Source organism: Xiphophorus couchianus, chromosome 18 (assembly GCF_001444195.1).
Source record: "Xiphophorus couchianus chromosome 18, X_couchianus-1.0, whole genome shotgun sequence".
NCBI classification, from domain to species: Eukaryota; Metazoa; Chordata; class Actinopteri; order Cyprinodontiformes; family Poeciliidae; genus Xiphophorus; species Xiphophorus couchianus.
In genome coordinates, this window is record NC_040245.1 from 22,024,169 (window position 1) to 22,038,946 (window position 14,778).

Consider the following 14,778-nt stretch of genomic DNA (forward strand, 5'->3'; position numbering starts at 1 on the left):
CATTATCTCAACATCTACTGTCAATAATCTGCAGCTCTAAGTTCACCTTTGACAAACAGGTTTGAAAATTGAGTTGAATTCTGATTTAATACATTTAAATTGAAAGGGTTTCAACAAAATGATAATTTTTCATTAATGTTATGTAAAATAATTTGACCTGTTCTAGATTGCTTACATTTTCTCAGTAAAGACTTTTTGTTTTTCTTTACATGCCAGCTGTTAAAAACAGACAAGAAACGACGAGTTTAACAAGATTTGATTTATTAACTATGATACAGGTCACATAAGGCCTTGCTGTATACACCATTCCCACTGAGACAAATTACCATACTCAGCAAATAAAGACAGTTTTTTTGTGTGTGACGTCATCTTTTCACTTTACAGTATTTCACTTATATATTTTTTTTAAATCACTCTCACCATCAACTTCCCTCAGCTCCCATTTATTTCTTTTTTTATTGTTATTTTATATCATCATCATCATCACCATCACCACCACCACCACTTAAATAGAGAGTGTTGAAGCCCTCTTCCTTTCTCTTGGGAAGAAATCATGCCTTATACTGGGCTGGTCTCTGTTGCTCACAAAGAAATTGCAAAAAAAAAAGACAAACAATATTTTTTTTTAATTTTAAAATCTTAAAATTAAACATGAAAAGAAAAAGAAAGTGTTTCTATGAACCCTCTGACTAAAGGGCAAAGTGTTAGATCCCCCACCCCCATACCCTAACGAGAACAATTTGAATATAGTTTTGCTTGTTTCTGGATTTAACTTAGACATATGTCACAATTGTTGCAATATAAACAAAATAATAATAATAACAATAATAATAATAATAATAATAATGCAGCCACAATAAATTTCATCACTGAACCAAAGTTTGCAACTCTTCATTAAATTGTCACTTTGCTTCCGCCCTTCCCATCCCCTTTTACTCCCTTCCACAGTCTTTGGCTGCCCTCACAGTCAGTTCAGTATTAACAGGTTGATGTACAAAGGGAACACCACCGGCCGGCGTTCTCACACAAGTACCAGTGGTCGCTCCCTCTTCCCCCCACCCCTCCGTCTCCCAGATAATGATCCCATTCACACACCCCTCCCATGTCCGCTCCCCCGTTCAGTCGTCGTCTTCTGTGAATCAGTGCGTGTAATCGGGACGAGCTAACAGGGTTACACGGCGGTGCAAGTGACCAAAAGCAGAACCACATTCCTTCCAGTTACGTTCGGCCGGATCTCGTGTCACACGCCCCGCACACACACGCAAAGTGAGCGAATAAGCTGATCAAATCTCCTTCACTGTTCACTGACTGGTTGAGTTAGAAATATGTTGTAGTCTTTTTGTCTGGCTCATGGAACCAAAACAAAACAAAACAAAAAACAAAAAACCACACACTTGCAGGGACACCCTAAACCTTCTTCAATCGGATCTCAGCGATTCTCCTCCAGCTGCATCGGCCGGTTTCTACAGTAACGGTGGGCTCGGCCTGAGGAATCCAGCAATGCTCTGCTTGGGTCGTGCGCTCAGATGAATGGACTGTCTGTTCTCTCTCTGCTGTCTGTTTCTGATAGGGGATTCAGAGGCGCACAGAGAGATTGAGCTCCTGGTGGAGTGGTTATAATTCATTTCTTGCCCACCAAGAGCACCAGATAAGATATTTAATTCCAGAGAGCCTTAAGCTGTGTCCACTGCTGATGCCTGGAGAAGTGGCTAACAATTATTTTCAAGCATAAAATACCTTCAAGCTCTGATTTTATCTCGCTTTGTGTCTGCTTTTTACTAAAACACGATGTCTGAAAGAGAACAGGGCTCCTTTGTCAAGGTTTGAGCTCGTAGCAAAGGAGAAAACTGAAACGCAACTGAATTTTTGCGGCTACACCTTCGGATTTCATATAATCTTTATTTACTTGCATTTGAGTTAAAATCGTCTATGTTTAAGTCTACACTAGAACATCTATTTCCACGTAATTGAAGCTGATTTCACAGGATTTTGACAACTGCACCAGATGCTACAGAAACCACAGCAAAAGGAAGGTGCTACGCCCATGCTCATGTGGCAGTGATACCCAAGTCCTCCTCTAGATGTCAGTGTTGTGTTCCCAGAGATAAAGTGGACAAACAACAAAAACAGTCACTTCATGGCAGCCCCTGGATTGAAACTGTGCCTCAGAAAAGTGCTTTTTTTTCTCTCCCTCTTTTTTTTTCTTCTTTCTTTTGATTAAGGTCCTCGCTATGAAAAATTGCAGCAACAGAGGCTTGGTTGTAAAAACCACCACAGCGTGAAAAGAAACATGACAGGTAATGGTCTAACTCTGGAATTATTTCCGCTAAGTGTCGAGCAGAGGGAAATTCAGGTTAAGAAACTGAATAAAAAGGCAAAGCTGCAGGTACTTCAACAGGGATTTGGACCAATCAGAAAATTTCACATTGAGAACTTTAGATCTTATAAAGAAGTCCAGGAAACAGGGAGGAGCTTTCTTCAGAGAATTCAAAGGTCGCTACAGCACCTATAATCCTCACCAGCAGATCCAGTTGGTTGGGACTTTTTTCTTTTCTTTTTTTAAACTCTGCCTGGCATACTTTTATGATTAAACCGGATTTTACCTCTCTTTCAAGGTGTGTGTGTGTGTGTGAGTGGCTGACAGATAGGAATTTCTCAGCCTCTTTGGTCTGAACATTCTGCCGGGTGAGCTTTAGCACGTGTTTCCTTGTGCAAGTCCTCTGCAAAACGGTGGAATAAACCAACACATGTTCAGTCCTCCAGCTTGTGGCAGCCGCAGCCTCTGGGGGTGGTTTGTTACAGCAGGTGGGCTCGTGTGTTGCAGCGCGTCTGCTCCCGGATTGAGGATTTTACTGTCGTTTGTGTGCATGTGTTTGTGGAGCGAGCCCCGCCAGAGTCGCTTGGACAGCTTTTCCTCACTCTTCACCACACTAGAATCTACAATCTGGTGTAGATTCGCTAAAAGGCAGTGAGGATGGAACTAGTGAAGTGAGACAGAGAGACAAAGGGGATAAAGTGTCAAAGAGAGAGTAAAGTTCATTCAGTCAGTTCAGTTCATTTGTTTCGTCTTCTGAAACCAGAGGAGGCTGAAAACGCCTCCGACCTTTTCCCCCAAATGTGTCTGTTCCACCCTGTACATACTGCATCTCACTCATACTCTCCCAACTTCGACTTCCATCTTAGATTACATCTCCAAATCCTTCAAACTTTGACCAGTTTTACTTTGAATTCTTCACGCTTTGTCCGTCTTCATCTGCTATCTCTCTTGATTTTCTTCCTTTTCCCGTCCCCTTGATGCCTTGGTTCACAGCGTGTGTTGCTCAGCCGGGGGGTGAAGGGGGTGCAGAGAGGGCGGCAGCAGGGCTGGGATCGTGGACTGGGGATTGGGCGGTGGGGAATGGGAAGGGGATCTGTGTTGATGGTGGTGCTGGTGGAGGGGAGGGCCGTAGTGAGGAATGACAGGAGGGGTGGCGGGGAAGACGTAGGCAGCGGGGGACGGAGCCGACGAGGAGGAGTAGCCTCCGGCCATGCAGGAGTAGGCCGAGGTCCCGCTGCCCCCGGACAGCGTGGAGGTGGGGGAGCCGGTCAGGCCGTTCGAGAGGGGCTGATTGTAGAAGAAGAACGCGCACTGGTGGATGAAGCTCTCGATGATTGTCTGGTAGGTACGGGTGGCGGTTAGAGCGTCCATGGTGGTGAAGTCAGGTCTCATCAGCGTGGGCCAGAAGCAGATGGACAGGTTCTCACTCGTCATCAGGTTAGACTTGCTGTTCTGACTCACCCTGGGAAATGGACATACATCATTAAATTTAAAAAAATGAAGACAGAATGAAGTGTGACCAAATCGGCCTGAAATGTATGAAGATTTTCCTAAGAATAAAGACGATATGGAACTGCAGCATGTTTTTGCATTTAGACAAAGCAAGAAACGATTCTTTGACAATTCAGCTTCATAATGAATAACAATACTCAATTACAACAAAAAAAATGACGTAATTCAAGATGGTATAAGTCGGAGATGGTTTGTTTACAGCTACAAAATTGCAGTTCGATTAAAAACAATGCCAATGTCCAGAGCCGAAGTCTGTTAAATTAAATTAAACGGTATATGCTAGGAGCCTACCTGTGCAGCTAACCTGATGCGTTACAAAGCTAACATCAGGTTATTAGGTTCCCAATATTAGATTATAAAGACACAAAAAAATATTTAGCACAATAAGTGCATTGATTATAGAATTGCTTCTAAATCTGGTGTTTATTGCACATTTTTCTTTAGATTTTCTATTTCTCCCTCATCTGTTTTATGGAAAAAGACAATTTAAGGGTGGCCTGCTGGCTCACTGGAGCTTTAATAGAAACCAGTTTAGAAAAAAAGAAATTTCTTCATTAATATTTAAATATTTATAAATGATTGATATCACATCAGTTTCCATTGCAATAAACTGTGACATCAAAATGACGGTAATAATTGAAAAAAATGAAAGATTCTTACATTTTCGAGCCATTAATATAATAATAGAAGATGCTGTATTGCATACCAGCCGATGTTTACAGTGCAACATGAGTTGGTTTGAAAGAGAAAAAGTTGAAAAATATAGATCAGGGGCCTATCTTCGTCACAATATTATGAAAAATAATATTTTATTGGCTATGAGAAGTAATGTTTGTACAGATAGAGCTGAAGTTGACCTCAATACAGAGAGCCTTTGGTTTGGAGAGCGGCTACACCCATAATTACTCAAATTACGCAGCAATAACATCATGATAGTGTCATAACTTGGTCCTTAACTGACAGTTGTGTAGATTATATTGTTTGTAGGTCAAATAGTTCTAACAAAAATGCTAGTTGCTAACAGCTTGTTGTAGTTTCAGGTCTTCATACATCTGAATATTGCCAAAGGAATAAAAACACTCCTTACAATAAAGACTGCATCGCATCTCTGTGAAATTTGCGTTGAATTTTAGGAATACCTATAATTAAATGCATACGCTGAAACAGTGCTGATGTGCAGAACACACAGCCTGAGTGAATAAAACAAACAAACAAAAAAACAACAGCTGTCTAATACAATCAGTGCGGCTGTTCCAGTGACATCACCTGCAGGTCACCTGACTGGGTGACCAGCTGTGGAGTCAGCACAGCTGCCAGGGGCCATCTCTGCCCCTGCCCATCACTCACTTGTTCAAATGGCTGATGACATATTTGAAGACCTCGTAATTCTCCCGGGGAAAACGTCGCAGGACATCCTTCATCGTCTGAAAGCGCTGCTCCCTGTCGTTGATTTCTGAATAATCGGCACAGGGAGACGAGAGGTTACAGAGGAAGGAGCGCGAGCGGCCGAGAGAAAAGATTAGAGGAATTTGAGGAGAAGATGTCTGGGGATTTAGAGAGATGAACAGGGAGAACAAGACATTCACAAGCAATGGGCTTCAGCATTAATAGTATCTGCACATTTTATCTTTTAAAAGTTGCAGTATGAAACTTTTTTTAAAAATTAAAAAAAATGTTTTTTACAGAATTGTTCAAACTGCCACTATTTCGTGGCAGTATGGGATGAGACAGATAATCTGAAAGAGTTGGGCTGCCTTCTCCCAGTTGCCTTCTGAAACAACCAATCAGAGCCAGGATTAGGGCCTTAGCGCTGTCAATTACACCTGTGTACGCGCCTCTCACACCCTCCCCTTTTCTCTCTGCTAAGCTATAGCTAGTTCCCAATACAGTCTACCAGGAATGCTCGCGATACTTAGCATGGCCACCGATGATGGTGAATAAACAGTTTTTCTGGAACGGTAAATTGTTTCTCCACCTCTAGCCCATTTAGAAGCGTGTACACGAGCAGGACTGACAGCACAAAGACCCTCCTGCTGGATCTGATTGGCTGTTTCTCACTGGGAGAAATGCATTTCTGTAGATGTGAATAGGAGCATTGGAAAGAACTTGGTCTTTTCACAGATTATCCGTCTCATATTACATTGTTATAGTTTTAGCAAAAATATAACATACAGTTTGTAAAAGTTGCATATTTCAGCTTTAAGGGCTATCATAAAGGGACTGAGTACAGATGATAAGAACATTTCGTCCATCACTGAAAAATACAGATGAAATGGAAGTTTACAGTTATAATGTGAAAAATACCATAAAAACGTTAATGGAGGAAAAAATGCGTTCCTATACTAACGATTGAAAAAGACCTCAAACTACAAATGGAAGAAAAAGAAAAAAAAAGAGTCAAGACAAAAGACCACACATGTTCCAGAGCAGAAACGGCCTAAATCCACCCAGTACAGTCTTCTGCAGATTACAGCAAATCACACACAAGCTCTCTCCCTCTCACACACACGCCCACACCCACACACAGGGTGTGCTGGGCCTGACGACAAGCGGGAATGAGTCAGAGAAAACGACGTCACCAGCTCACACAGTCCCATCCTGCGTGTGATCGAGAGCGAGCGAGGCAGAGTGAGCAGATGTTCCTCTCTGGCATAGGCGGCGTGATTTACAGGCAGAGAATCGGAGTTTGTATTCCCACAATGAGGTCAGCTCAGATCAAAAACAGATTTAAAGCGGGATCAATTTACAGAGCAACGGTTCCCCTCCTGCTGCAGATCCATCACCAGAGATTAAAACGCAACTTCCTTCAGTTTATTCAAAGTAATGTCACTGTGATGAGATCCAACTAAACCCACTCCTCTCCGCTCGCACACCAGGTCCTGGACGCCTTCTCTCCGCCCCTTTGTGGCGTCGTTTCAAATAAACTCTGGTCCTGGGCTTTGTGAGACCTTGTTTGTGATGTTTCTGCTGCAGAATGAAGGCTTTGGTTCCTCCTCCTCACCTGCTCTGTGTCGGCAGGAGGTTTATCAGGTCTGTCACGGCTGAAGGGTCTCGATGGGAAACACATGCGCGCGCGTCGAGCTCTGTGACTGACAGCAGCCGTGTGGCCCGCGGGTAAATCTCTCTGGCGCTACGCAAGACTAAGCTGCGCTTTAAATCTCCACTCTGACAGATTACAGGGACACAAAGCGAAAATGCTGCCTCGTTTATCTACCACACGACCGTTTTCTAATGACTTCATTCAGATCCCTCCATCGCCACCGCGCCGTCCTTCTCAAAAGCTTTAAATATTCTCCCCTTCACCTCCTTCTCTCCTCCGCTTTCACAAGCGAGTGGTAAATCTAATTCTCCTTTTGGATGGATTTGGATTGCAGGGTTTTTTTTGTTTTTTTTTGCTTGTTAGGCTGGAGAAATGTTACAATAAAGGGAAACGGATTTCAGACTAAAGTCCAACACAAGTGCCGAATCCGGTTCTCCACACAGCCACCCTCCCCGTCTCCAAGCTTCGGGGACTTACTGAAGGCCTCGACCAGCTCCGTCTGCATGCTGTAGGGCACCAGAGGCTCAGGGAGCTCTGAGAAAAAGGCCTTCATGGCTCCTGCAACTGTGTTGATGCTCAAGTCTTTCTCCAGGTCCAGGTTGTGGTCTGTGGAAGACAAACGGCACAGAAAGAAAGTTAAAGTTCTGGGCAAAAGTGTAGAAACTCATTCTGCGAGGGAACGTCTCAGTACGTTGTGTGTTTTTTTTTTAAGGATTTATTGGGACGACGTTTCTGCCACAAAGTTCAACTTACTCAGACAGAGAATTTTAGATCTACAAAAAATTGAGACTGCAGCCGTGTATGCATAGTTTTGAGCCTTTGTGGGTTAGGGAAAGTTAAATTTAAAAATCAAAAGTTGAATTCAAAAGTTGTGTATTTAAATTAAAAAAAGACCTAAGAAAATAAATAATAACCGTTTGTTGTATGACTTCCACTGTCCTACATGTTTTAGAGGTTTCCCTGCTTTAATGTGCCTGATTCAACTGATTGCAGTTCAACAAACGCCTGTTAATCAGTCATCAATTGAAATCAGCTGGACTGAAGCAAGGAAATACCTAAAACATGCAGGGCAGTGAGTCTGGAGGACCAGGGTTGGGAAACACTGACTCAAATCACAATAGCATCTGCATGGAACGGCCCATGGTTTGCTACAAGTCAACTACAATTGTTACCAAATTTATGTAATGAGCAACGCAGTTACATCCAGGTGTAGTTAACTTGAATTTAAATTATTTCTAAGATAAACCTGACTTGAAGATGATTTTTTAATTAAAAACATGATTAAAAGACGGGAGCTTAGTTTAAATACATTTTTGGGAATATTAAAGTAAAGAGAAAAGTAACAGAGCAAAACCAGAGGAGTAGGAGTAATTCAATGATCCGTTTTTAACAACGCAAGTCAGCATGCGTTTGAAAAAGAGCTACATTTTCAAACTTAGTTTCTTCTGCAACTACTTCCACCTGCAAAAAGTTTGAAACACCTTCAGGGAGCCGATGAAGGGCCGACTTCAGTGCAGCTCTGCACCACCTGCGCTGAAGGTTTCACCTTTAATTGACTCGCTCCATTGGGCGAAAGACTTCGAATGATTCAGTGCAGGTTTTCAACTCTGGTTACCTGAGTTGAATTTAACCCCAGCCAAGCGTGGACACACACACACACACCCACACACAGATACAGACCCATAGGCCATCTTGGTCTGCTATCCATCACGACAGCAACATGCTTCATTAACCAAACCAATCTGGAGGCAATTAAATGCCCTCAGCAGACAGACACGCATTCAGAGCGCTTGTACTCGTGCGATGATGCACACCGGCGCAGGTAGACGATTAATGAGGGGCAGCTCTGCAGTCTGAGAGGAACTGAAGGCCAATTAATACATCCTGCTCAATGAAGGGAGAAGCAGGGTGCTTTCAGAGCAGGGGTGTCCAAAGTCGGTCCTCGAGTCCCGGTTTCCTGCTTATTTTAGTTCTCGCCCCCAGTTCAACACACCTGGATCAAATGATGGCTTGTTAGCAGAACATTGACATGCTGAGGAAGTAGAAACTACCACCAGGGAGGGAACTAAAACATGCAGGATACCCCTGTTTCAGAGGGAGAAACACATGCATCTTTATCGCATTTTGTTTGCACTTTAAAGCGTGCGGTAGGCTCTAAGAGGGAAGTGCCCACCTTGTTCGAACTGCCGCTGCATGCCCTCGATCTCCGCCTTGTTGCCGCTGACCCTGTAGATTCCCTCTGTGCTCAGACCTGGAGGCGACAGACAGAGAGAAATGCTTTCAACTCAGGGTTCATTTGTAAAAATATTTTATGGCAGGTTGCCTCCAAAGGCTGGTGTGCAGCACACAGGTACAGACTCTTTTTTCCTATCACAGTTCTAAAGCAATTGATTATGACACACCACTGCAGGAATCACTGGTGCAGGTAGATAAGTCATGATAACAGATTCTGATGGACAAATTGTCCCAGAATTTATAGGGATAAATGACATTATTGTTGATTTGAGACCACTTTCAAGAAATAAATTGGTAATGGCATAATAATGCAAGTTCACACTCTCAAAGACTAATAAACTTTAATTTTGTACACAACACGGTACTGGAAAACATTTAAAATATCCAAAATTAAACGGCACAACCGAAAAAATAATAAATAAACAGGAAATAAACACTGTACACAACTGAAATCGTAAATAAAATGAGTTACGAAGTCTTTAAACAAAATTGCCCTTTAAAAAAATGTTAATCATCAGAATGGAAATTATTTTCATTTATTACGCAATTAATTGATTATTGCGACAGGCTCAGGCGCAGTGTGAAAAATATAGACTGCTTTAGTGCCACAGCAACATAAAATGTCTTGATTTACAAAATGAGGGGGAAAAATGGTTTTGTGACACTTCCATGTACCGTATTTTCCGCACTATAAGGCGCACCTAAAAACCTTCAATTTTCTCAAAAGCCGACAGTGCGCCTTATAATCCGGTGCGCCTTATATATGGACCAATATTGAGCCACAACAGGTCTCGCAACTACGGTAAGCAGCCGCCGACTTCATTTTCCCCAGTGGAAGAAGAAACGGGAAAGCAGACGCCGATGCAGCCAGCGGTCCAAGCTGGGTTTTGTGTAAAGACCCCAAAATGGCTCCTATTAAGAGTCACGCTTACAACACAGAGTTTAAGCTCAAGGCGATCAGTCACACAGTAGAACCCGGGAATGGGCTCTTTGCACCTGCCGCGCTGACGTCACAACCACATGCGCAAATGCGGCTCTCTTTTTTCGCTGTGAGTTACCATGACAGCTAGAAAAGACAAAGTCTTATTTCAGACGCAAATAAAACAATACTATGAACATTGCTGTCTTCCTAATATAATGGGCTTTTAAGTTTTCATGGATTTCCAAACGATCCTGAATTAAGAAGACGGTGGCTTGTAAATATTCGTGCTACCAGTTAAAGCTAAGGCCGCACAGCAAAGTTTACAGCCTTCACTTCACTCCGGATCAACTTCTTCAGCTTAAAGAAGACGGTAAAGGAGCTTTCTGTGTTATTTCCATGGAAACACTTCTGTATTCAGCCTGAAAGAGTTTACGGAACGAGAGAGCAGACCAGAGCCAGACAGCCGAGCTACTGATCCGCCTGTACACACCGCTGTAAACACCGTCCTGCTTCACAAGAAACATGCAAAACTAATAAAGTGAAATAACACGGAGACCTTAAGGAACACGGCTATATTTTTCTAAAAGCAACAACTCTGAACCTGAACAGTCAGCTGAACTAGAACTCCGACACCAGAGCTAATGTTAAGCTATGGGCTCGTTGTGCTTCAGAAGCAAAAAGCCTGAACCGTAAATTCCCCGTTACTTGGTCTCTGACACTAACGACAATAAACCACGTAATATACTTGAACATAAGGTAAAAACATTGTCCGTTAATGAATGATGAAAAATGTTTAGATACTTAAATAGCACATTTTTACAAGAAAAATGTCCGGCATAAGCTAAAGCTAATGTTAGCCACAAAGTTTAAAGAAAGTAAAACTCACCTTCGTATCTGTGTATAACGAGGCGAACATGTTAAAACCTTTCTCCAGCTACTTGTCGGGGCTTCGGCTCGATGTACATCATTAAGCTGAGGTGCAAAGAGCCCATAAAGCAGCAGCGAGAGAATTTAACATGAACAATCAATGGTGCGGAAGTGGAGGAAGCAACAGCTGTTCATTTTGGGAATGAACAGAGTTTTCAGAACGCTGGTTTGTAATCTATTAATAAAGTTTGACTGACCTATCTGACTATTTTGTCGACATTCCCTTTATCGCAGTTCCATCTAACGGATGCATAACGTAACCCCAGCCTCTACTGTAGCGTCTATTCTATGCGCCTTATAATGCGGTGCGCCTTATATATGAAAAAAGTTTTAAAATAGGCCATTCATTGAAGGTGCGCCTTATAATGCGGAAAATACGGTACTTCAGGAGTTTAAAAGCCCCAAAATATCTATATCTGTTCAGAGAGGCGATGAGTAAAAGCAGGTGGAAACCTGCAGCAACAGTTTATTGAACATAACAGAAGGAGAAATGATTCATGCCAAGAAGCAACTAAATCAACTTTTTTAATAGGCATTTTTGATGCTACTTTTGTTGCTTTTGTTCATATATATATATAATGAATTGCCTTTAGTTTTTTTTCAGTGAGAAGTGCCATTCTTGCAGTATTGAGTGTGTTCCCTAGCAATGAAGGACTAAGATTAGACTTTCTTCAAAACAAATTACCTGAGGTGGAAACAGGTCAAAATTGATGTGCTGATAAAATAAAAAGTAAAGTCAAGAGTGTGGGATAAAAGTACCTGATTTAAAATACATTTTTAGCACTTTGAATGAAGGTTAATTTTTCAACAGTGGTGAGGTGTAGACAATAAATTAGATATTAACCATAAATTGATCTTTAAGTAAGTAAAAAACCACAAGTTCATAATTACAAAAGCAAGAGTACTGAGAACTGAGAAAGCAATTAAACTAAATCTCAAAGTTGCTCCTTACAGTTACAATTACAAACAGCTTTTGCTTTCATAGACTCAGAAAATTAGCAACATAATTTTAAACAAAAAAGTTTAAGAGTTGTCAACAAATTTATGTAAAAAAAAACACAGATAAGATGTTTTGATACAGGTTTATGTGTGTGCCTATTACAGTTGAATTAAATAACACATCTCAAGGATTAAAAGACTAAAATCTTTACAGGAGGCAGAGGACAACCAGGGTAGGGAGTTAGTCCATTTAGGGGCAACACAGAGACGAAAAGGACAAATAACCATGCACACACCCTGAGATTGTCCCCTTGCATTGTTCACATTTTTTGTTAACTCGGTAAGAAAGGCAACTTCAATTGTCTCAAAAATATGTTCAAGTTAATTTGCATATAAAATCTACTTTAAAAAGTATAAAAGAAAAAGCATTTTTGCTGCATTACAGAAATGTGAGTAAATGTTGCTATCCATTCCAGTAATCTAACCTTGTAAGATAATTTAAATGATTGTGCTATTGCTTGATAAACTTTATAGAGAATACAATGTTGTAAATGTAATGTCTTAAAGCTGAGTTAACTTATTATTATTAAACTAGTTTTATCAATATATTTTTTTTTTCCTTCGGCAGTTTTGTGGAACACTGAGGTTGTTGTAATCATTTACAATTTGTTGTCACGTGCTCTGGTGATTTAAGAAATTCAAGTTCATATCCAGAATAGCCTGCAGCCCGACAGACCGCAGCTACGGTGAAAAAGTATCAAGAATCCAATGTGATTTCCAGACAAAACAGATCAGATTTAAACTGTTTTGCACTCGTGATCTTAATTTTCACTCGCCAGACTAAGAAGCTACGGGTCACTAAAAAAATGTTGAATAATTGATGATTATTTTCTCCCCAAATCGATAAAAACACAAGGAACTAAGTCAAAGCAGGACAGAAAGCAGATATGCAGATACCTCATCGCATTTTATCTCATCAATATTTTCCACCAAATTGCCATAAAAAAAGATATGGTTTCAGTTCTGTGTCTTGAATTACACTCCCTCACTCACACTTTGGGGGCAACTCGGAGAGACGAGGGGTATTCCAAAGGGAGTGAGGTATATAGGGCAGAGTCAGAAAGAGAAGATGAAATAATGGGAGAGGCAGGGAGGAAATGAGAGGGCTCTCTGTTAAGGCATACAGCATCGATCTGTGCCTTCTGCCAATCAATTCCCCACAAAAGCTCTGCAAGCCAGACGTGGGGAAAACAGGGATGGGAGGACAGATAGTGGGAAGGAGTCGTGTCGCAGTGGGAGAGTGGAAGATAGGATCAAATTGGAATGACGAGGAAAAGGAAGATTACAACAGTGGAAACAGCTGGAGAATAAAAAATGGGTTAGGAGTTGTGGTCTGTCATTTTTTTAAACTTTGATTGTCTGTACAGAGTCTCGTTTCTAGAGGTTCAAAGTTCATTCCCCCAACTTAACATAAAGTAAACACAACAAAAGCCTGACGACACCATGCTCTGTGGTGACTGTCAGAGCGTCTACTAGCGCTCAAGTGAACAGAAAGACGCCCGAGGACCTGCAGACTTTGACAAACAGCAATAAAAAGTCTTCATGGTTAGCGGCTGCATTTCCGCTTGTGCCGCAGACTGACACGACACCAGCTGATCCCTCATCAGTCCCGGCCTCGTTTCCTCGGGGAGGAGCGTAGGGAGGAGGGTCCACCAGCCCCGGAGGCCGATTTCATAGTTCACCATGGAGACAGGCAGTCACTGGGTGCTGCCCTTTTCGTCGCTATGGTGGTCCCCACCACCAGCAGATATGCCTGTGCCCGCCGCAGCACATTCATCACCTGGGGTGCCCGAGATGAGCAGAGCACCCGGAGACTACCGCACCGCGAGAAAAGCTTGAGCTGAGAGGAGATAACAGCAGTCACAATGGATTGATTTTATACGACTGCTTTTCTGCAAACTCAGAATGCCTCAGAAAAAAAACAAAATACCACATCAACTCCAATTATTCTCAAGGACAAAAGGAAAGTAGCTATGAGGAACAAAATAAGGGAGACAGATGAGACAACAAAAAAAGGACAAAAAATGAAGTCATTGCGTTTCAAAGAGTCACTATTAAAACCAACCAAACCCTAAATTATGGACGTGAACATCAATTAGAGATCTCCAAATCATTTGGAAATATGGCTGCAACTAACAATTACTTCAATAATTCTGCCGATTAATCTGACAAAAAAATTGGCACATTCTGCAGACTTTTCATGTAACCACTTAAATATAATATTAGAAGTATATTAAAATATGAAAAAAATTATGTAATTCCTTTCATAACTAAAAGAATAAACCTTTTATTGCCTAAAATGTGATAACAATGTGAAATACATATAACAGTTTCTTAATTCCTGCTCTGAGGGTGTTGCTCTTTCAGCAAATGGCATTTTTGAGTCTGCTAATAGCTAATCAATTCTAAATTAGTTGATAATTATTTCAATAATCGACGCATTGCGATTAATCTCTTTAATCGTTTCAACTCTAGTTAGAATATAATCCAACAATTGATTAAATGTAAACAAAAATAACTTATGTAATATAAACTCATTCCATTCAGAGAGATATATTTCAAGTGTTTATTTCTGGTAATGCTTAATACAAAAATGTTCTGCTATGGCCGTATTCATGGCCCACACAATCCAAAATTCAACTTTTAAATTTTTTTTTACTTTAATTTATTTCATACGATAAACCACATACATAAAGTATTCGGGGTACAAATAATGTTTTATTATTAACCTTTATTTCACCAGAAAAATCCCAATGAGATTAAGAATCTCTTTTACATGGAAATCTTAACTATGACTGGCCAAAAGAAAAAAAAAGAAATAAATCA

At 41.1% G+C, this 14,778-nt stretch overlaps 1 protein-coding gene across 1 annotated transcript in view; it reads right to left on the reverse strand.

Annotated features, from left to right (window-relative positions):
* Positions 1–244: 244 nt before the first annotated feature.
* The window catches only part of arhgap35a (Rho GTPase activating protein 35a), a 76,733-nt gene continuing 62,199 nt past the window's right edge, over positions 245–14,778 (reverse strand). The window contains exons 4-7 of the mRNA XM_028044611.1: positions 9,043–9,120; positions 7,347–7,475; positions 5,177–5,282; positions 245–3,779 (exon numbers count right to left, since the gene is read on the reverse strand). Of these exons, the coding sequence (XP_027900412.1) occupies positions 3,305–3,779; positions 5,177–5,282; positions 7,347–7,475; positions 9,043–9,120 (788 nt within the window). The 3' untranslated portion in view covers positions 245–3,304. The remainder of the gene's footprint in view (positions 3,780–5,176; positions 5,283–7,346; positions 7,476–9,042; positions 9,121–14,778) is intronic.